The sequence below is a fragment of the Castanea sativa genome, chromosome 8 (genome assembly GCF_040712315.1).
Source record: "Castanea sativa cultivar Marrone di Chiusa Pesio chromosome 8, ASM4071231v1".
In the NCBI taxonomy this organism is placed as follows: domain Eukaryota; kingdom Viridiplantae; phylum Streptophyta; class Magnoliopsida; order Fagales; family Fagaceae; genus Castanea; species Castanea sativa.
In genome coordinates, this window is record NC_134020.1 from 28,212,302 (window position 1) to 28,235,254 (window position 22,953).

General features: G+C 36.3%; 1 protein-coding gene across 1 annotated transcript; it reads right to left on the minus strand.

Moving 5' to 3' along the window:
* Positions 1-18,631: 18,631 nt before the first annotated feature.
* LOC142607025 (uncharacterized) lies at positions 18,632-19,671 on the minus strand. The gene is made up of 2 exons (XM_075778431.1): positions 19,210-19,671; positions 18,632-19,082 (listed from the first exon to the last, which is right to left on the minus strand). Exons 1-2 carry the CDS (start codon positions 19,549-19,551, stop codon positions 18,915-18,917), a joined length of 510 nt encoding a protein of 169 aa, XP_075634546.1. The 5' UTR covers positions 19,552-19,671; the 3' UTR covers positions 18,632-18,914.
* Between the last annotated feature and the right edge of the window lie 3,282 nt (positions 19,672-22,953).

Here is a 22,953-nt window from a genome sequence, read left to right on the forward strand (position 1 = left end):
AAACTACAAATTGTATTTACTAACCATGACAGCACAAGTTCAAAGTTACAACAAATACTAGTACATAGGAGCGGCTCCATACACACAAGTGAGCTGCCCATAAAAGTGAAATACAAGAGAATGTGTTTCCAAGGCAGCAGCTCCTATTACATGTTACAACCAACTTGAGTTCTCAAGGTTTTAGCAAATTCAAGAAACAGACGAGATGAAAAGAAAGGGGGACTTGAAGAAGATCAAGATTAGCAACAATATCCGAAGCCATTATGTTTGGAACACTCACTTGTAATTAATCTCTCTGTAAATTTGTGGCTACAAGTTTCCGCCTCTTCAAAAAAAAAAAAATCCAGTTGCCATTATGTTTGGAACACACTTGTAATTAATCTCTCTGTGAATTTGTGGCTACAAGTTTCCGCCTCTTCAAAAAAAAAGAAAATCCAGTTGCCAGGAGATGCAAGTTAAACTTCCAAGCCTCACTTGAACCATGTATCGACGATGCAATAGAAATAGTAGAGAAGAAACTCTATAATCGGCCTATCCTTAATTAAGTTCTTGGTGACACGCTTTCATTTGAACAGTCGCTCCTCGACCAAAGGAATAAACCGGGTCCTATGCATTTTCATTACCACAACCACTCTCTATTCATTAAAAAAAAAAAGGAAGCTCCATGTTTTTTGATATTTTCTTCACCAAGCTCAACCAAAGAAGCCTTGCAATCCTTTTAAGGTGAGCTAGGAGTGATGAGACTAGACAAAAAAGACTCAATTTCAACTCAAGCACTCAATTTTGGAGCAACTTATGATGTCGTCTCTTAAGATAGAAACTTAAAGCAACCTAGCCCTACACATAGACAGCAAGACGACAAGTTCATCAAATGTCCAACACCAACAAGAAACAGACCAAAAAGAGTTCAAAGTTACTAACGATGGCCATGATACCATCTATTGCAGCTCTATGTTGCTATTTGTAGTGGCTTCAACCTCAGAAAATGATGCATTGACAATGGGATTGACCTCGAGAATGAAAGTCCCAACAATAGCACCACAATTCTCTAAACCAAAGTCATCCTACAAGAAACCATAGTACAGCTTGCTCAATATGCTATTATATGCAATCAAGGAAAGAAAATGAAGAAGATATGTGAGTTACAAAGTTCCAGCTCAACAATGGTGTATCTCTCAAAGTACACTTATTCTATGCAAGACAGTAATACGGCGCACTCAACAATCCCTATTGGCATGAAAAGGGGTTGGTAATGATTTTTGACTTCCCACAACAAATTTTAACTTGATAGAAAAATTTCAGCTTCGTTATCAAATAAACGGAGCTATTGCCAATTACATAGAAGGAATAGTGGCTACAACATGGAATCAACAGCTTCGGCTCCACCAATTCATGCTAATAATCAAGCTATGCAACACATGGCTTACTCTCAATGGTACTAACACTTAGTATTTCACAATGAATAAGCGGTTATGCAAACAACCCAATAGCTCATTCATTGGGATTACCGGGGGCTAAAGGCTTACTAAACCGCCATGCACCTCTATACTAGACATTAAAGTTTCATTCCTAGACTTTATTTTCAAGCTTGCTGAATCAAGAAGCGACTACCACTCAATGACTCTCGCTCTCACTTGTGTTCATCTCAAGAACATGATACAAGAGGCTGCCAACCAATGTAGCGGCTATGTCTCATCTATATACTATATCGGCAAGTAATATCTTCGCCCCATTCCATCTCAAATGTATTATACAACGTGGCTAGCAATATTGCTTATTGCTCGTGGTTACAGCTTCATTGAATCTAATCTTGGCAATCACAATCTCACCAAATTGACCAACAATCAAGCAACTCAAAAATTAAAGCATCCCCAATGTGGTCCAATTTTTATAGAGGTTCAAGATAGCCTTTCATTCACCATCATCTTCTCCTATGTACCCAAGTCAAAATTACAGCCAGTTATTGACTTATTCTACTTCCAACACGGTGGCCAACTCAAAGTCAAGCATAGCCACATTGCAAACTAATTTCCATGCCTTGCAACTATCAGAATCAATGGAAATCAGCTTCAACATGAGGTTTCAGCTTCAATTAGAAAAGTGGCTCAACCTCATGAATCAACACATTGGGACTTTCATTTTTTCCAAAGTAAAGCCACTCTACAAATTTAATTGAATAATTTGTTCAACATATTAGCAAGCGATGCCAAGATATAGCCACAATGAACAAATCAACTCTTCAAGGCACCACTTCACCATCATTGGTACCAACAAGCTCATGGCCATGGGTAGCGGGCTACCGCAGACCTTCTTTGGTCGTCGTCGGCAAAGTTCCTTGTTTCATATTATCGGGTTCCCTCTCTTCTTCAGCAGCAACACTTTTTCCCACCTAAATCCCTACATTTTGAACGGTGGATGATGATGAGCTCTTCAAATTTATGCTCTCCACCAACAAAGATCCCCTCCATTTCGCCACCATCATCTCACCTCCCTTGGGTTTGAACATGTAGTGGTTGGAGGATTGAGTGGGTGCCGCAAGATTTGAAGATGCTTGAAGGGTTTGATTTGGAAAAAAATAAAATAAAATCTCTACTTCCCCTACCTCCACGCAGAAGAGGTTTATGTATTCTCTACATCCATGAAGAATTCTCCTTTCTATTTCCAAAAGACCGATGTGGCATTAGAAGAAAAGAAAAGAAATTAAGAAAGAAGAGAGCAAAGTAGTGTGAGAAGCCACAGTAGCAAAAACAAAAAAATAAAAATAAAAAAAAAAGGGCCAAAGTTGAGACTAAAGTGGCATGTGATATCAGATATGCTGTGAAGAATAAGGTTGTAGAAAAGTCAAAGCCAAAGTATAAATTGCAAGGCAATTGACGTGGAGGATTTATAGCCATGTACCATCCAAATGAGGGAAACCTAAGATCACCTACATGGTCATGAAAAGCAAGCTATGGCGTTTTATTTAAGTGTTTTTGTACATATGGTGCTATATCAGGACATGGGCTAGTATTGGTTGAGTGACGTTTCCCTGGTGAAACTCTTGGGCTCATTTGGTTTAACTATGATTTAGTTTTCATAACTCAATACTCATCACTCATAACTCAAATTCAAAACTTACAACTCATAACACAAACCTCACTTTATTTCAAAAACTCCAAAATTCTTGTTTGGTCACATAACTCACATTTTGCCACCATAACTCATATTTCAAAAACTGAAAACACCAAGAGCTTGTTTGGATATCATGAAAACTGAGTGATATCACTCAGTTTTCATGATCCATCATCCAAACCGAGTGGATCGCACGGGTGACCATTTGTTTGGCTTAGTTTTGGATCATTGTTTTCATGACTCAAATACTCAAATTTTGGATGTGGATGATGGAAAATGAAAACAAGATTTTGGTGTTTTCAAAAGTTGAAAACTGAAACTCAATGGCAATATGGTAATTTCATTCAACTTATGGGACCCATAGCCTTGTCTTGTCATGTCATGCCAGCTTGCACCCAACAGCTCTTTCTTTCTTAGACTCTCTTTTCTTTCTTTTTAGTTTTCTTTCTTTCTATTCTCCTCATCTCTTCATTCTTCATTTTTTCTTCTACACAGAGCCTCCACTACTCCTCCAAAAACCGCTACCACAAGCCACCACTGAACCACTCAAACCTCAAACCCCAATTTGAATCCCGGCAATGATGAAGAACAAATCCCGATCTGAATGACTCCAACGATCCAATGGTTGGATTTTGTTTGGCCGTTGGTGGTGGTGTTGTTGATGGTGGCCGATTCTTCCATCACCACCACAGCTACCCACCGACCCTCCAAAGTTGTCCACATTTGCCCACCATCGCCATCAATCACCAGCGATGAGCCAAAAGAAAAGATCAAGATCTGGGTTTGATTTGGGTTTGGTGTTTGAAAAATGAAGTTTGATTTGGGTTTGGTGTTTCTAAATAAAAGATTTTTGTTTTGGGTTTTGGTGTTTCAAAATGGGATTTGATTTGGGTTTGGTGTTTCCAGATTTGGGGCCATGGCTGGAGCGTGATTTTGGGTTTCTTTGTTGGTGGGTTGCTTTTGGGTTTTAGACATTGTTGGTAGGTTTCTTTGTTTTGATTGTGAGTTTGAGTTTTCTTTTGGAAAATCCGTACAAAAATGGAAGAAAAGAAAGTAAGAACTGAAGAAATGAAAGAGGCTTGAAATGAAGAAATTATTGAAAGAGAAGGGGCACGTGGGTAGGCAGCTACCCGTTCTGACTCAACACAGTAAATGACTCCCACCATTTTATGCAAAATTCTAAGTTATTGATACCAAAATATGAAACCAAACAAGTTTTATTTTGAGTGAGTGAGTGAAAAAATAGAGTTTGAGTAATGAGTTATGAGAATTGAGTTTGAGTTATGAAATATGAGTAATGAGTTATGAGTAATAGATGATGCTCAATCCAAACAGGGCCCAAAATTTTGTTTTTAGTTTCCATCATCCATCACTCAAATTTTTTTAGTTTTGAGTGATGGAAACATCACCCAAAAACCAAGCCAAACAAGATTTTTTCGGTGGGACCCATGCGTTTTGGAAACTCAGTGATGAAAACTGAGTGATATCACTCAAAATCAGGATGATCCAAACAAGCTTAACCATCAAGTGCTTGAGTCCACTCATCCAATTTATATTGAGAATGTTATTCCTAAAATAAAATCATAGAAAGCCAAAAAGAAGTGAGAAAGCGTCATGGAATTAAAGGCACTTAAACCAAACTACAAAGAAATTTAAGCTACGTATGGGTGTTGGACCTATCATTTGGTTACAACTCGAATTCTTAAGGCTTCAATGTTGTGTTGGACATATCATTTGGTTAACCATCGACTCATATCTTCTCAACAAATTTTCTCAACAAAAAATGAAGTGTTTGGGTATGATAATTCCCAAACCCGCAACATCTACAAGTAATGAAAAGCATCAACTACTCACACACATGCCGCAAGCGCCACCCGTGCTCGGGGGGCTAATGTTGATACCCATTTTCGCGACACATTTTCTACAAGCTCAACTCAATCAAGCTCGACCTTATTATGGGCTCAATTCATGTATTATATTATATTATATTTTTATTCTTTTAAGCATGACCCAAGCCCATGCAACTTATGAGGGAAATTGAGGAAGTGTGGTTTGGATGGTATGAGCCCAGCCCATGCATGCTACCAAGTGGGTAAGGGACACTGGTAGCACCTCTGGCTCATGGAGGAGGTCTTATACCCAAAATCTCCACCTTAAAAGAGCATTTATGCTCTGGCTAACTGTGACCTAATTTTTTTGCTCTACCATTTTTTGGCCTAAAATATATAGCTGACCCTAAGTGGTTGACCTTGTCTGCTGCAACAACCAAATGCAGACTCCAACGGCTTGCCATGTCTAGAAAACATCAGCCCATGATTTTAGGCCACTCCATTTCCCAAATTATGCAAAAAGCAAGCCAACCTTTTTACCCAATTAAAGCAAATTTAACCATAACCTCTTTGATTGAGACCTTAGGGTTCAAAGCCTCTTCTATTGACCAAAAACCAGTCACTTAGAGCACCACAAACTCAATATAAAAGGCCTCAATCAAATTCAAAATGAATTGATAGGCCAAAAAATATATTGACTCCTTGTGATGGATTAGTTGATTAATTAGCCAAGTTTAATTAATTAATCAAATTAACATGGAATGTATATGGTAGCACAAACAAATCACCAAATAACTAAATATGCAGCGGAAATTAAATGACACGGTGATTTGTTTACGAAAGGGGAAAACCTCCGAGGCAAAAACCCTACCGGGTGATTTTAAGGTCACCACTCCCAAGAATCCACTATTATCAAAACAAGCGGTTACAAGTAAAGGAATCCTAGTACCTTATACCAACCTACAGTTGAACCCTTACCCCAATACCTAATTGGACTTGTTCCGTAGTGACAATCTCTCCTTGTATTGCACAGCTTTCAGTACGTGACTAACCAAAACATGCGCGGATCCCAGTATGCAACTTGATCACCAACTTGAGAAGGATGTTTGCTGCAAAGCTCTTCTGTTCATCACACGATGAAGATGAAGTTGCTTGGTCACAAAACCCTATAGTGTACAAACACAGCAGCTTCCTTAAGAGAAAAAAGAACTAGGGCAAATATTGTCTCCGGTCACAATTTTCATGAACAAGACTTTGCTCAATACTTGCGCAACCCTAGACGGCCCTTGAAATAATCCTTATATATGTTTAGGATTGTGAGAAAAGAAAGCCCAAACATACATTCACAGATTGGATGAAAAACAGTTCTAAAAAACAGAGTTTCATAAACCTCGATAAATAGCCATCTATCGAGCTAGCTGTCGAGCCACGGGCTTCAGCAGCTTTTAAACCTCGATACATACTAGCTGTCGAGATTTAAAATCCAGTACTTCCTTACTTGATTCTTGGACAAACTTGCATGGCTTAAACACTTGAACTTGAAACCTTATTTCTTAAAGTATTAAACACATCCTAAATTTACCCAATTACAAGTAAAGTGCATTTTGTCAAAGGATTAGCCAATACATAAAAGGTTGACATATGTTCCTAACATCAAATCACATATGTCCTAACAATCTCCCCTTTTGGCAATCCGTGACAAAACCACAACAAATAAATGAACCTATGAGAGAAGTCATAAATCACCCAACTCATACTCACTTGTTAAGTACAATAAAATCTATCATAACACAAACTCTTGAAAAATTTTGCAAGAAGAGAGTTCATGGCAATAAAGACTTTGACAACCTGTATTTTAAACAAAACTCATCAAGGCATCTTAGTGTGAGGCAAAAATAAAAGATTACATACAATATATAAGAAACATGTGTATAAAGAGAGAAAAGAAACAACACATGGAGAGATAGGTGAAATAACATACATCAAAAAATATATATAAACCAAATATAAGTACAATGAATATTGAATGGCCACAAGACCCATGTACAAGAGATAATGTATCTAAAATAGAAAGAAAAGAAAAAGATACATAAAATCTTCACTACATCCCTAAAAAAAATGAACACTCCTCCTATCTCCTAAACTAACCTTTCCCCTATGAGTATGACTACTCAAATATCTAAAACTACTCCCTATTTTTGTCACGAGTGACAAAGGGGTAGGTACATCAAGTAGAGATCTCATCATCACTAGGCGAGCCAGCATCATCATCCTCATTAGCATCATCACTGTTGGAGTCATCGTCACTCTCATTCTCAGACATCAGTGGAGATGGAGTAGAAGAAACTGTGAAACCACCCATGACAGTATGTCATTGTGCAATACGACCAACACGGGTGTTCACCTGACATAACTCATCACTGAGTGTGTCAAGGTGAGCATCCATGCACACAAGCTGTGCCATGATGGCCTCAAGTGTCACTCCACCCACTGAAGATAAAGGAGCGGAGGTGGATGGAGCGGTAGAAGTTAGAGGAACAACTGTTTCGGCCTGAGTCCGTCTCGAGCAAAGCTATGCAAAACTCCGCTTAACGGTGGCGGCATCAATGGCACACATGTATGTGAAGTGGGAAGACTCGGGATAAAAGACAAAAAAATGGCGAAGGAGCCGCGTGATAGTTGAAGGGAAGATAAGCTTATCACGGGTCGCCGTATCCCTATATATATATCTATGAGGGAGAGTATGAAGTGAGAAGGAAAATCTATGGTAAGATCCTCAATGAGGGAAAGCAGAAAACGAGCACGAGGCTCTGTGATAGTGTTATAGTGAGACAAAGGATGGAGAACAAAGGTCATCACCATGTTAATGAACTTCGGATCTTTAGTAAAGGCCGAGCAACGAGTGTACTTACGGTCACTCCAAGAAGAAGGTGTCTCACAGAATAGAGACGAGAGTTCGTCTTTGGACACAATCCTCAGACGCTCACAACCAGGGTAGTCAGGATGCTCTACCCTAGGAATGTGTAGTACCTCGAATACAATACCCGGAGTAACTACCATGCGTATACCCCGAACGCGAGTGACAAACTGAGGTATAGAATAATCAAATCCGTGCATATTGGAGTAGAACTCATGTATGATCATGGAAGGGCACGTGACCGGGACGCCACATAGTGACTCCTAATCCCTACTGTGAATGACATTGGGTAGGTCAGTGTTTGAAAAAATCTGACAGAATGACTTGGCATTCTGAATGAATGCCTCGTCGTGAAAAGTTCTCCAAGAAGTCTGATTTGGCCTTCTCATCACGGAACCGTATGTTAAAAGGAGTGGGGTCAGCAGGAAAAGAAAAAGAAGATGCCCCAGAATGAAGAGGGTTCCGAGACGGAATGGATTTATGTTTAGGTGTCATGATGCAACTAACATAAGAAGGAAATCAAAAAAGTATCAAACAACAAATATATCAAAGTATATACAAATTGAAGGTACGTATGCATGAGAATGCATGAACATGTGACATGCTAATATAAATTCATCATTGGCTCAGCCCAATCCAAACCTACCAACACACAACATAGCAACAAAGTAAACACACATCTAAAATGCATGAAACATTGTTATAATGCATGAAACATTGTTATAATGCACATGTGATGCAATGCATGAAGTTTAAAGATCATTTTGACAAAACCCATCCCAAAAATTGAGCAAAAACTTCATTGATTTTGAAAAATCTCAAAACTTTCCAAAAATCCCAAAGGTTAGGTCAACCATATGAAATGCATGATGAAGAGAGGGATTAAAGACCTTACCAGTGAAGAAAAGTAAGATTAAGGTCGAAGAAAGCTTGAGAATGAATTTTGGAGGGAGTAAGAGGTGTTTGGGAGGTGAAAAGACACAAAGCAGTCGAGAGAGATTGAGGAGAATATATCCGAAATTGTGAGACGCGTATATATAGGAACTGCATAAACCTCGATCGATCGAGAGCTATCGAGAAGCTATCGAGGTTTAAAACATGCCTTTTAGCTATCAACCCAGCTATCGGGGATCAAACGAGAGGTTTCCAAGGCAAAGAAGCTCGATGGATCGAGAAGCTATCAAGTAAACAGAAAGTTGCTCGATTGATCGAGCTAGCTATCGAGAATACGATAAAGAAAAGCTGAAGGATCTCGATAGATAGCCTAGCTGTCGAGAGCTATCGAGAAGCTATTGAGATTGCATAAAAACAGTTTTTCAAAGAAGAGAAAAACACAGATATGAATGCAATCAAACATGCTACTCAACCAAAGATCCAACCAACATTTTAAACTCTCAAAATCATCTCTCAACCAAGAAAAATGTCATGAATTTAGATCCAAAACACACACACACACACACACACACACTAACAAGTCTAACCAATTATATATTTCAAAAACAAGTTAAGATAGTTTAGTGAGTATACATTAACGCATGTAAACCTTGTGATGGCCAAATCACATTGTACCTGCACATGCATCAAAAGTAGCAAAGAATATTGCGTGTTGTGTGTCAAAATATCGCAAGATTGCATAAGTGTCTCTATGTTATGACGATTTGAGATATAAGTAAATCAATTTAAGCCACACACGATCATAACTGCTTGATGGGGACTATCACCTTCGAGGTACATCCTATAACTCACACATCTCCTAGAATACACGTTTGCAATCATATATGAAGCATTTTAATCTTTTTGCTTTTATGTTTCTTTACATATTTTTCTTTTACTGAGCATATCATGCATGGGTATATAAAAGAGAAAAGAAATACCCAATTATGTTAAGTTTTTTGATATTGCACTTTTGCTATACCGAAACATACATATGTCATATCATGATTAGCAGGCAACAGTGGTGAGATGGTTATTTATACCTTTCTCTTAGGATTTTCTAGTCATTCCTGTTAAAAAGAGTGATAGGAGTATTAAGTACAAGAGATCACTTAACCTTACTCATCACAAACACGAGCCACAAAGCTCACTTGTTTTAGTTGTGCATAGAGATGCTCATCTAAGCTATAAGAGATACAAAGTTTAGAAAACTTTGTTTCATTGGCCATTCAAGGTACACAAGTACCAATGTACACATACACACACTGTTTTATATTTTTCTGATTTTTCAATTTTTTTTATTTTTTATTTTTGTGAATGAAAAAAAAAAACAAAAAAAAAAACTGAAAAACAACCAAACAAAAACATGTCAAAAAATAATGTATAAAAACTAGACTGTCTCAAAATAAGAAAGCAAAACACATAAGTAATGCAAACATAACACACACACACACACAGAAAGTGAGTGACTAAATCACTTGGAGCCATTTTCCTTCCATACTTTGGAAGAACCTTTCTTTTGAGGAAAACCTTGAACTAGAGGTGAGGGGGAAGAATTGAAACCGTTCAAGTTATAAAGGAACATGAGGGCTTTGAGGAGATCTCCAAGAGGAGCAAGGAGGATGGAAGCTGATTATGGTTTCCCGACGAAATCATGATGTTGCTATGTTGACTGACTAACCACTTATAGCAATTAGGTTAAATATGTCCTGCTGTGCCACGGTGATGACAGAGATGCTACTTCTTCTCTTTAGACTTTTGAACATTACTCTTCTTAGCCCTAGGGTTTTTGGTTTCTTTCTTAGCAAGCTTAGGGGGTGCTCTTAAGATAGATTTACCATTTTCTATATTCTCACTAGCTATCACAATTTTAGCATCATTATTCTCAGAATCAATATCGTTAGCCGGAGAAACAAAAACAATAATACTAGAAGAAGCAATATTGGAAGAAGAAAAATCATATCCTAAACCAGCTCGATTGGAGGCAGATTTGTGCATGTTGAGCATCTCATCAAGCTTTGTACTTGAGGTCCTCTCTAACCGAGCTCTCACTTGGAACAGTTTTGCCTCAAGCTTCTTGGTCTTCTCAGCCAAGAAATTGTTCTCAAATCTCAGTGCTCCAATAGTCTAATTAGCTTTATCAAACTTTGTGGAAAGTTGTTCTCGTTCAAGCTCCACATCACTGAGCTTCTTGGTGGCCAACCTATATTGTTTCTCATGTTTTTCCAAGACCTTGTATAGCTTTGCATAGGTTGTGTGGATGTCAGCTTGCTCATCCATCTTCTCAAATTTTGATTCCACCAAATTTTCTTCTTCATCCACATCTTCTACAATCTCTTCAGTAGGATTGATAGTGGCAGTGAAGGCATTTAGAATTCCTTCATCTTCATTTTTGGAATCATTCTCAGGTTCGGTGTCACTCAAGGTAGCAGCAAGTGCTTTACTTTTCCTAATAGACTTGAGATAAGTGGGGCACTCTTGTTTTATGTGACCGAATCCTTGACACCCGAAACACTTAGGCCCTGAGGGAATAGTTTACTGACCGCCATCACTAGCATCCTTCTTCCCTTTGTCATGAGTCTTAGACTATGAAGAACTTGATTGCCTACGGTCCTTGTCGAAACCCTTTGCATTGGCATTCTACTTGAACTTCTCAAATTGCCGGGTGATGTAGGACTTCATTTTAGAATCTTTATCATCAGAAGACTCATTCGTATCACTGCTCTTGGCCTTCAGTGCCATGCTCTTGTTCTTGCTTGACTTCCCGAGCCTAAACAAACCCAACTCATAGGTTTGCAGATTTCCAACTAGCTTTGTTAAGGGAATTTTATCAGTATCATTTAACTCCTCAATTGCAGTAATTTTGGCATGAAATCTCTTGGGTAGAGATCTTAGCACTTTTCTCACAATCTTGGGTTCGAGAATGGTTTCCCCAAGATTAAATGTTGAGTTCGCTATGTCCTTAAGCCTGGCAAATAACTTATCAAATGACTCATCCTCCTGCATCTTGATTTCTTTGAAGCTAGTAGTGAGCCTTTGAAGTTTCGAACCCTTAACAGTCTTGGTTCCTTCATAGGTTGTCTGGAGAATGGTCCACGTGTCCTTTGCAGTTTTAGTGGAGGAGATCTTCTTGAACTCCTCAATTGTGACCGCACTAAATAAAGCATTCAATGCCCTACTGTTGAAGTTTCCCGCCTTGATCTTTGCATAGTCCAGCCTATCTCTACAACTTGCCACACCTTCTCATCTAAGGACTACAAGAATGCTTTCATGCGTACTTTCTAGTATGCATAGTTAGTTTCATCATATAAAGGAAGTACAATAAGTGACTGTCCTCTATCCATGAGAAACAGGGGTCAATGGATCACACAACAAAGATTAAACCCTAATCAGAATGTGTCTGCTCTGATACCACTTGATAGGCCAAAAAATGTATTGACCCCTTATAATGGATTAATTGATTAATTAGCCAATTTTAATTAATTAATCAAATTAATATGCAATGTACGTGGCAGCACAAAAAAAAATCACCAAATAACTAAATATGCAGTGGAAATTAAATGACTCAATGATTTGTTTACGAATGGGAAAACCTCCGAGGCAAAAACCTCACTGGGTGATTTTAAGGTCACCGCTCCCAAGAATCCACTATTATCAAAACAAGCGGTTACAAGTAAAGGAATCCCAGTACCTTATACCAACCTACAGTTGAACCCTTACCCCAATACCCAATTGAACTTGTTCTGTAGTGACAATCTCTTCTTGTATTGCACGGCTCCTAGTACGTAAATAACCAAAAGATGCGCGGATCCTAGTACGCGACTTAATCACCAACTTGAGAAGAATGTTGGCTACAAAGTTCTTCTGTTCATCACACGATGAAGATCATGAAGTTGCTTGGTCACAAAACCCTACGGTGTACAAACACAACAGCTTTCTCAAAAGAAAGAAGAACTAGGGAAAATATTGTCTCCGGTCACAATTTTCATGAATAAGACTTTGTTCAATACTCGCGCAACCCTAGACGGCCCTTGAAATAATCCTTATATATGTTTTGGATTGTGAGAAAAGAAAACCCAAACATACATTCACAGATTGGATAAAAAACAGTTCTGAAAAACTGAGTTTCATAAATCTCGATAAATAGCCATTTATTGAGCTAGCTGTTGAGCCACGGGCTTCAGCAGCTTTTAAACTTCGATAAATACTAACTGTCGAGATTCAAAATCCAACACTTCCTTACTTGATTCTTGGACAGACTTGCATGACTTTAACACTTAAACTTGAAGCCTTATTTCTTGAAGTATTAAACACATCTTAGATCTACCCAATTACAAGAAAGTGCATTTTGTTAAAAAATTAGCCAATACATAAAATGTTGACATACGTTTCTAACATCAAATCACAAATGTCCTAACATGAATCAACTACGTTTTCCCCATAAAGCTGAAACTTTAGAGCAAAAGCTCACTCACTTAGGAAACATTCTCACAATTCTAAAGTCAAGTGGTGGAAATATGGGTACAGGGGAACATTTCCTCTCTTCCTAACAATCTTTCTCAATTTTCTCTTTTCGCTGCCTGTTAGTCAAAGTTTCGAACTTATGTACTTTTTCTGCATTTTCTTGTATTTTAGTTATATTATTTTCATTTCTCTCTTGTTAAAGCACCATTAGCCTTTTTTCATTATACATTTGAAATTTTGGACTTGATTCTCCACAAATAAATATTTCTAAAGAACCCAAGGGGAGATTTGGGTTAATCTTGCATTTTTGGCCTTTGTCGCAAAAATGACCCTGGCACATATTAATAATTTTTATTTGTCCAACCGGCCATGAGTGGCCAGATAAGCAAGCATTGTTCATTCTCTCAAATTTGTAGAAACTAATTGGATCATTACTTAACGTCAAGAGTCTTGTAGTTCAATTGAAACTCTTTGGTGTTTTCTGCGAAAACGTCTAGTTTTTTTTTTTGTGAACATCTCACTTTCATTAAAACACAAAGAAGAATAAACAACAAATCAAAGCTCCAACTCATAGAAAGAACAAAATACAGCCCAAAAAGCAGTTACAAAGCTGCAACACAAAAGAAAACCAAAATATTACCCAACTCAGCAAAAACAATCAACAGAGCACAACCTCCCAAAAGACACTTCAAAACAGAACCACAATGTCTGTTCCTGTTTCCCAACAAACATCCTGTATTTGGCTTTATTCATTTAGGATTTTGCCCCCAAAAATTCTTTCATTTCTTTGACAGCAGATTTTACAAAAAGCTGCTCCCATAAACCAGCCTACAAATCACAGCACTAATATCCTTTCCTCTCAAATTTTGCAAGCTCCAGGCCACCAATCTGTCCAACTCTATTACTGGGTTACAAATCAAGGACTTAGTCATAAAGGCTTTCCATATTCTACTAGAGAAGACCTCACTTAGAGAAAATATGATTCTTGTGCTCACTGTCCTTTCTATAAAATACACAATGCATCACCATGATCTTCCCATTGCAGTAGTCTAACTCCGGTTGGAAGCCTATTTTCAAATGCCAACTGCAGAATAAAGGCATGCCTAGGAATTGTTGTAGAGAGCCAAACTAAATTCCACCTATACACTAGATTGTTTTATCCTCGTCAGTTACGTGGATGCAGCTGACTCTGAATCTCTCTACTAAGTCCTTTGATTGAGTAGGGGACCAAATCCAATCCTTTCTCCTTAGAAAACTAGAGATCTTTGCATCAACATTGCTAGCTGCATCTCATATCACCCCCCCTAAAACAGAATCTGGGATAAAGAGGACCCATTGGATGCCAACAATCATGCCAGCCCCTACCTCAAATTTTATGAAAGTCCTTGCTGCCTGTCTGAATTTTTAGGATTTTACACATGCAGTTCTGAAGCACTTCGATTGACTAAAAGCTTCTACCCTCTAGCAGATTTCTTCTGGCATTACACCAGTTGTTTTCATGCTGATAGAGCATTTGAGTTTGTCCAACCGACAGAAAGTTCAATGTCAACAGCAAAAGGCAGAGATATTCTATTATAGATTGTCATATTCCAATCCAATCACCAGTCCTCCACCACTGTATTCCTTCTAATCTTTATTATAGCAAAGCCAGTGGCCGGCTGCAAGTGAAGCTTAGGATTTCACTTTGATGAATATGTTGGAAATAGTTTCTATTAAGGCGAAAATGTACTTTTGGTCCCTACATTTTGGGTCAATTCCTATTTTTGTCACAAAATTGATTTCTTTGCTAATGTCATCCCTAAAAAAATGAAAATCGTTTTTAAAATGGTCCTTTCCGTCAAGCTAGAACGGAGAAATCCTACATGTCTAAAGGAATGTCATTTTTGCTAACGTGGTGCTTAAAATATTATTAAAAAAAATTATTTGGCATTTTTAAATGCCATGTTAGCATTTTAATTTTTTTAAACAAAGCCACATCAGAAAATTTATATAAAAAAGAAATTAAATTTTTTTTAAAAAAACCTTAAATCTAATTTAATTAAAAAAAAACAACTTTTTTCTCAAAAAAAATTAAAAATTAAAAAAACAACTTGCTGTTCTTCCCCATCAAACCCAGGAAGAACTCAAACCCAGAACTCAAACAACAAACACAGACCCAGATCGGTAGAACCACAACAGCACACCACAACAGAAACAAAAACCCAAACCAACAGCACACCACACGGCCAAACCCACAAATCCGACCACCACTTCCACCGTCGCCCACCAGCCACAACCCCAAACCACAGCAGCAGAAAGAAAAAAAAAAAAAAAATCACCACTTCTCAAGAAATCACCACCATCCACAACAAGAAAAAAAGAAAAAAAAAACAACAACCCACAAACCAAATCAACCAAATCGGACCACAATTCCTACGATCCACGCTCCGACCCATGAACAATCAGACCCAAGACCCACACTTCGATCCACCATTCAATCCACGCAAACCCACGAAGAGAGAACAAAGAACAGAGAAAAGACGGAGAGAAGAACAAGCCTCGGCGACGTTGGTTGCTGGGTTGGTGGGTTTGGGTCTCGACGAGAACAGAGAACAGGGGGAGAGAAGAGAGAACAAAGAAAAGAAGTGAGAGAGGAGAGAGAAGAATAAGCCTGAAATGAAATAGCTCTTTTGCTGTGGGATGATAGGTGTTGGTTTGTGTTTGTTGTTTGGTTGCTGGGTTTGTTTTCATAGAATCTGGGTTTGAGTTCTTCCTGGGTTTGATGGGGAAGAACAGCAAGTTGTTTTTTTATTTTTTTATTTTTTTGAGAAACAAGTTTTTTTTAATTAAATTAGATTTAAGGTTTTTTTAAAAATTTAATTTCTTTTTTATATAAATTTTCTGACGTGGCTTTGTTTAAAAAAATTAAAATGCTGACATGGCATTAAAAAATGCCAAATAATCTTTTTTAATAATATTTTAAGCGTCATGTCAGCAAACATGGCATTCCATTAGACACGTAGGATTTCTCCGTTTCTAGCCTGACGTAAAGGACCATTTTAAAAACGATTTTCATTTTTTAAGGATGACATTAGCAAAGAAATCAATTTTGGGACCAAAATGAGAATTGACTCAAAATGTAAGGACCAAAAGTGCATTTTCGCCTTCTATTAATACACAAAATCTTCAGCCAAGAAAACAAGTTTAATGGAAATAATCAACAAAGAAGAAGAGAATGTTAAAATAAGTTTAGGAATGCTCTCATAGAGCTAGAGAGTTAGGCGAATGTGTTGCCCTTAAAAGTTGATTCATGCCGCCGGAAGTAAAGCTACGCACTTAACAGTTCTAGGCAAGAGTGTCAATTTGGGTTAGCGTGTTGGGTTCGTGTCGTGTCGAGGTAGGGGTATTCGACTAAATGGCTAAACCCTAACCCGACCCATTTAATAATCGTGTCATGATCCTTCAACCCTAACCCAACTTGTTAATAAGGCGGGTTGACCTGACCCAACCCATTTGACATGCTTAATAAACGAGTTGTGTTAAGTTGACATGAATGTACTACAACTCATTTCAACCTACATAATATTTAATGTCACATCCATCTAGAAATAATTTTTTTTTTTACATTCCATAAGCAGTGCATACACTTCAAGTCTTCAACCCACATTCAAAATAATATAGTTCAACAAAAATATAACATTCATTTATAAATAAGTTCTTAACACTCTAAAAGAAGTGCATACACTTCAACCCAAATTCAAAACAACACAATTTAACAAAAATATAATATCCTTGGAACTCACTATATGCTAAGTATCAATATTGAAATAATTTGAGCAAATAGTAGACTAATCGTGACTATGACTATGATTATCATCCAGAGAGAGAGAGAGAGAGAGCAATAACTGGTTTGAGACTTTGAGTTTGAGAATTGGGCATGAGACTATAAGACAGTAGAGTGAGTAGTACAGCTGAAATTAAAAAATAAAATAAAATTAGTTATTTATAAGAAGGTTTAGAGATTTAGGGTTTGTAGGGTTTAGAGATCTAGGGTTTGTACATATCCCTTGTAAGTTTTTGTAATTACTCACTTTTCTTTTTAAATTTAAAATATATGTTCGATATAAAAAATATTTTACAAATCTAAAATAAAATGAATATTATTTGTTATACGAGTTAAACATGTTGTGTTAAATAGGTCATTTTGAGTTGACATAAACAAATTGGCGTGTCAAATGTGTCTATTCTGGGTTATACGGGTTGACCCACTTATGACACGTTTTTTATCGTGTCGCTTTTGAATTGACCCATTTATGACCCAAACCCATTGAGGCACAACCCTAACCTGCAAAAACCCGTGTCGAACATTGACACCCCTAGTTCTAAGAACTAACAACCCCTATGATGAAACTATGTTGGAAAAGTGTCATAGTCAAGTGAGGCCCTTACATACTCTAGGGCCTAGGCCCCATGTTAAAGATATAAAGTCTATAACTTTGGGCCCAACTATGTTTATATTAACTATTCACTCTTGATATTTTTATTCAATATGGAATTTAGTCACATGTGTATTCCCAACACATGGGTTCCACCTAATTTTAATTCGACGCAAAGTGAAGAAGCTCACCAAATTTTAACATGTGATTACTTTTACAAGAGAGGCATGCCATCCAAAACGTGGATTCATGTGATATATGGCTGGTGTCAACTCACGTCATTAGTATCGGATTAAGATTAAGTCTCACAAAAAGTTCAATCCTCACGGTTAGTTGCAACCACTAAATTTGGAACATGTGCAGATTGTTGGCAATGAGCAAGATGAAGTGAGGATGACCGTCACTCATCATTCCATCTTGAGACAGAGCCAGAGGGATGCCTTTAATGCAGACATCGGTAGTCATGGTTGTCACATTGTGTTGTAAGATGCTAGATTAAGTTTCACAAGGAAGCGCAACCCTTGATATTGTCTTTTCGTCTCTTCCAAATATGATGCAAATTAGATTTTTTCCTATTACTGAATGTAGATTTTCTTTATGGAGGGGAAAGGAAAAAGTAGTCCTCAAACCAGCAAGGGATAAAAGAGGATTTAATTAATCACATAGTTTAGAACACTAAACCACCAACTTTAGGGACTACATTAACACAACTTGAGGAAAGAAATTAAATTTGACCAATATGAAAAACTTCATCCACTCTAGATATTCTCCAAAAGAAGAGGGGAGGGGGAGCAAAAAATAAAGGTGGACATCCAACTACTGGGCCAAAGAAAATTTTATCACATATGCATCAAGCTCTCTCCATCTCTCGTATTTGAATTCATGTTTCATAATAAAACCATTAAGCAAGAATGTCCTAAAATCAGAAAAGTTCGTTGCTTTAGATATCCAAGTGGGAGTCGAGTAGGGAATTAATTCCAAATACTTTTGCAACTTTGAAAAGAACCATAAAGCCTAGAAGGCTAATTAACATCAGCTCCATTGTTTTGATTGAGCATCATGTATGCGAGAATTAATAAAATTGTCATACGCAGTACACAAAGCTCTCACTCTTACGGAATGAGCATAAATTTTTTGTAAAAAGAACAAAGAAAACCCATTCCTTTTGGTGGAAGAAAAAGAGGTTAAAGAACACCAATTTCAATCTGGAGATACAAAGCCAGTGAAAAACTTACACTGAACATTCTATTCAGAATCATCATCATCATCAATCTTTTGCCCGAACCCCCTTGGCCCAGCCCTTGCTCTCACCTTCTTCTTTTTCCCATTCTTTTTTTTGTTAGCTGCTTCTTCTTTCTCGTACTTCTCTCTCTCCCTCTTCTGCAAGAAATCTGTCACAGCTATGTAGATAACCTGGGACCCAAAACCAACTCAATTTAGCAACAACCCACAACGCAAAGTCACAATTATAGGCAACTAGAACAAGCAACACAAGTAATTACACATGAAAAAAATGTAACTTTTTGTAAAGTGAGTTTACCCCAATAGTGAGAATAGATAGACCAATAAAAGCAATGAAGAGAAGAGTTGATATGATGGTGGAGACACCATCATCACTTGTTGACACTATCTCCTGGGAATTCTCTAGTGGGGTAGCTTCTGATGGTAGAACTAGTTCACCTTCAGAGGCAGAAGAGATTCTCCAAAGCTGGGTGCTTTTCTGAGTAATTCTGTGAGGTGGGTTGTGTAAAAGAATGGTATTTTTGGTTGTTATTGAGGTAAATGGTAGAGAGGAATTATGGGTGCTAACAGAATTGTAAGGCTTGGGCTTGGAAATGGAGAGCAAAAGTTTGGGAGATAGAGATAAAGATGTGGTAGTCATGGTTCATCTGTTGCTGCCACTTATCTTTCTTTCTGCTGGTGGCAAAAGCTGCTCCAGATCCAGTGCCAAGATGGATGAGAGAGAGGGAAACTCCAAGGTAAGTCATCACATTTTTGCTTGTGTTCCACTGAATCTTTGGATGCCAGGCCTAAAGCCCATCAGGCCAACCCCAAGTTATGGAAGGTTGGGCTAAAAGACAGTTTCTAGCTTCCAACCTTTAAAAACTGAAAGTAAAAATTGGACATTCTACCCAATAAAAAAAGAAAGTAAAAATTGGACTGGGTTGGGGAGTGGTGTACAAAGAGCCATGTCTTAAGATAAGCAATTTCTTCTTCTTTTTTTCTTCTTTTTTTGGCTGAGACTTAAGATAAGTAATTAGGCTTTGGTCCTATCACCTATGGTATGGATACAAATCCTAAATTCTATTATGAGTGTTCCATTTTATATTGTGTGTGTGTTGTCACAAGGTTTTTTTTTGGTTGAAATATCCAAAGTTTAAAATTGAAAAAATAAAAATAAAATTCAGACCTTGCCATACATCAATTAGTAGAGGACAAAGAGACACTTAAAATGGAGGAAGTTTTTTTTTTTTTTTTTTTCATATGGTGTCTATTCATTGCCTAGAGGTATATCCCAATATTTGCAGATTAGTTGATTAGGTGTTGCACTCCAAAATGTGATTTATGATAAGTCTTTTATCTTATTGTTATGCTTATCAGCTTATGCCTCCATTTAACAGTTCCATTAAACTATAAATAATATTATTCAATCATTTCACCAATTATTGTTATTTGAGTATGGACTCTACAAAAATGGAAGCAACAACTTGCCAAATTGGTGGTAGTATGTTGACGGTTGTTACAAAATGGTTTTTTTTTTTCCTGCCACCCACAACTAATTTCACAAAATAGTGGGGGTTAATTTGAGAATGAATTTTAGCACTTACACACCAAACCACCACGGGTACTTGCTAAAAAAAAAATTAGTTTCATCAATTACAAGGAAAGGAATGGGGTGTATAGTTGGGTGTTTCTCTAGCTTTATATAAATAAAAATAATAATAATAATAATAATTTAAGGCTAAGACATATGGATAAGGGTTAGTACATATTGTTGCGTATTCTCAAGCCAAGCGTGAAAAAGGAATTAAGAACAAGGAAAGGAATTTCTTTTGAGAAACCAATTGAATGGCAATATTTCGAAGAGATTTTTACAAATCTCATCCTTAAATTTATATATGTATGTGGTTAGTCCTTGAATTTCTAGTTGAACAATTAACCTTTTTAACATTATGTTTTTAATAAATAATGCGTTCTTTTAAAATTTATCGATAACTCTCAAAGCACAAAGCATTTTCGCAATGATAATTACTCTAAAAGAGGGTGGTGAAATCTTGCAACAATAAGGACAAATCAGTGGATTGCTCACCAAAATGGAGTTCAAGAAGTAAAAAAGGAAGTAAAAAAGGAAAAAATGGAAAAATATATATAAAAAGCGTCAATGCGCAAATAGTGAAATCACTACAGTGCATTTGATTTGTTCAACCCGTACGGTTTATTATCCTCTCTTTTTTTTCACAGTAAGCCGGTTTTGTTTGTGTACTTTTTGTCTTTTCTTTTAAATATTTATATGTGACTTAACAAATTCTTACAATATTTTTACAATTATTGACAATTTGCACTATTCATTGGCCTCTTTTTTTTTTTCTTTTTTAGAGTACGCTGGTTTTGCTTGTGCTCTTTTTGTCTTTTCTTTTAAATACTATATGTGCATACACAATTATACTAACACAACAAATTCTTACAATATTTTCACAATTATTAAGGTGTCAATTTTTTAAAGGTTAAAATAAAAATATTAAAATAAGAGATTTGAGACCAATCACAATTAAAAATAAATGTATTATGAAAATGTTATAACATCTTCTTCATCACAATATTTTCACAGTCGTTGAGATCTCAGTTCCTTATGATCAAAATAAAATAAAAATAAAAAATGTTATGTCTACAACATTTTCATAATAATTTCACAACAAATTTTGTGTGGCAAGGTATTTTTAATGGATAAAAAAGTGATATCAGTAGTGGGCTCAGTTTAAAACCAATAACAACTTTTCATTTAGAATTTGCTCTCAAAATGCTATGGATGTAGCATTTTTCTCAAATAAAATAAAAAATATATCTATTCAGATCTTAAAAATGAAAGTATTGTGAAATTGTTGTGATATTTTATTATATTCTTAGACTTCTTTTTTAGTAGATATAGTCAAATTGGATGAGCCAAAATTCATGGTTTCATACACAATTTTCTTGTGTTGTCTTTTTTTTTAATGCATAATTTTAAAACCAGTAATAATTTTTCACTTAAGATTTATTGTGAAAATGCTGTGAATATAAAAAAATAAAATAATAAAATATCAAACTGGGACCTACCAAAGTTGGAAAATAAAAAATATTACGAAAATATTGTGATATTTTGTTGTGTTCTTAGGCTTTTTTTTTTATTTAGTCAAATTTGGTAAGTCAAAATTCATTGTTTTAGGCACAATTTTCTTCAATTGGCTTTTGATTTTTTTTTTTTTAAATGCATGGTTAAAAGTGGTTAGCCCAATTTAAAACCAATAACAATTTACCATTTAAAATTTATTATGAAATATTTTAGAAATGCATTTCTCTAAAATAAAATAATAAAATATCATACCAAGACCCACCATTGCTAGAAATAAAAGTATTGTAAAAATATCGTGACATTTTATTGTGGTCCTAGACTTCTTTTTTGGTTTAGTCAATTTATTGAACCAAAATTCATTGTTTTGTATAGCTTTTTTAGGTTGATTTTTTTTAACATATTGTTTTAATTTTTTTTTTTTTTTTAAAAACACATTGTTTTACACACATACACAAACACGCGCGCACACATACACACAAATTGATGAAGTAGCACTTTCCTCCTTTATGTTTGGGTAGTTTCATTCCCCCCTAAACTAAACTTAAATAATTTCTTCCTTTATATTTTGTAAATGAACATATACCTCTATTGTTACTCTCTTATTTAAACCTAATGAAATCTTATAATTCCTAAAATATTCCATTGTGCAATGTCTAAAATGCTCCTACTAAATTTTAATGTCCCAAAAACTTTCTTCGTATATTTTAAATTTTATGTGGTAGACTGGTAGTCATGCTTGGAAAGTTAGAATGATGATATATGGTGTTATATTTGTTACCTAAAGAACACTAATTTATTAGGTTTAAATCTTCCAGACTTATAATTTTATCTAATAGAAACTTTGATGACAGATGTCTTTTATTATTTTGTTATTTTTTTTAATTTCTTTTCCCGCTTAAAAGGATGTTCATTAAAAATAGTAAGTTAAACATCATAGTTAGACTCATAAAATAA

Bases quoted from the DNA above. Each gene is read 5' to 3' on its own strand.
- LOC142607025 (XM_075778431.1), bottom strand. From the start codon at position 19,551: ATGACTACCACATCTTTATCTCTATCTCCCAAACTTTTGCTCTCCATT. The intron at 19,083-19,209 runs GTAAACTCACTT...TTTGGGTCCCAG, and splicing joins TATCTATTCTCACTATTGGG to GTTATCTACATAGCTGTGAC.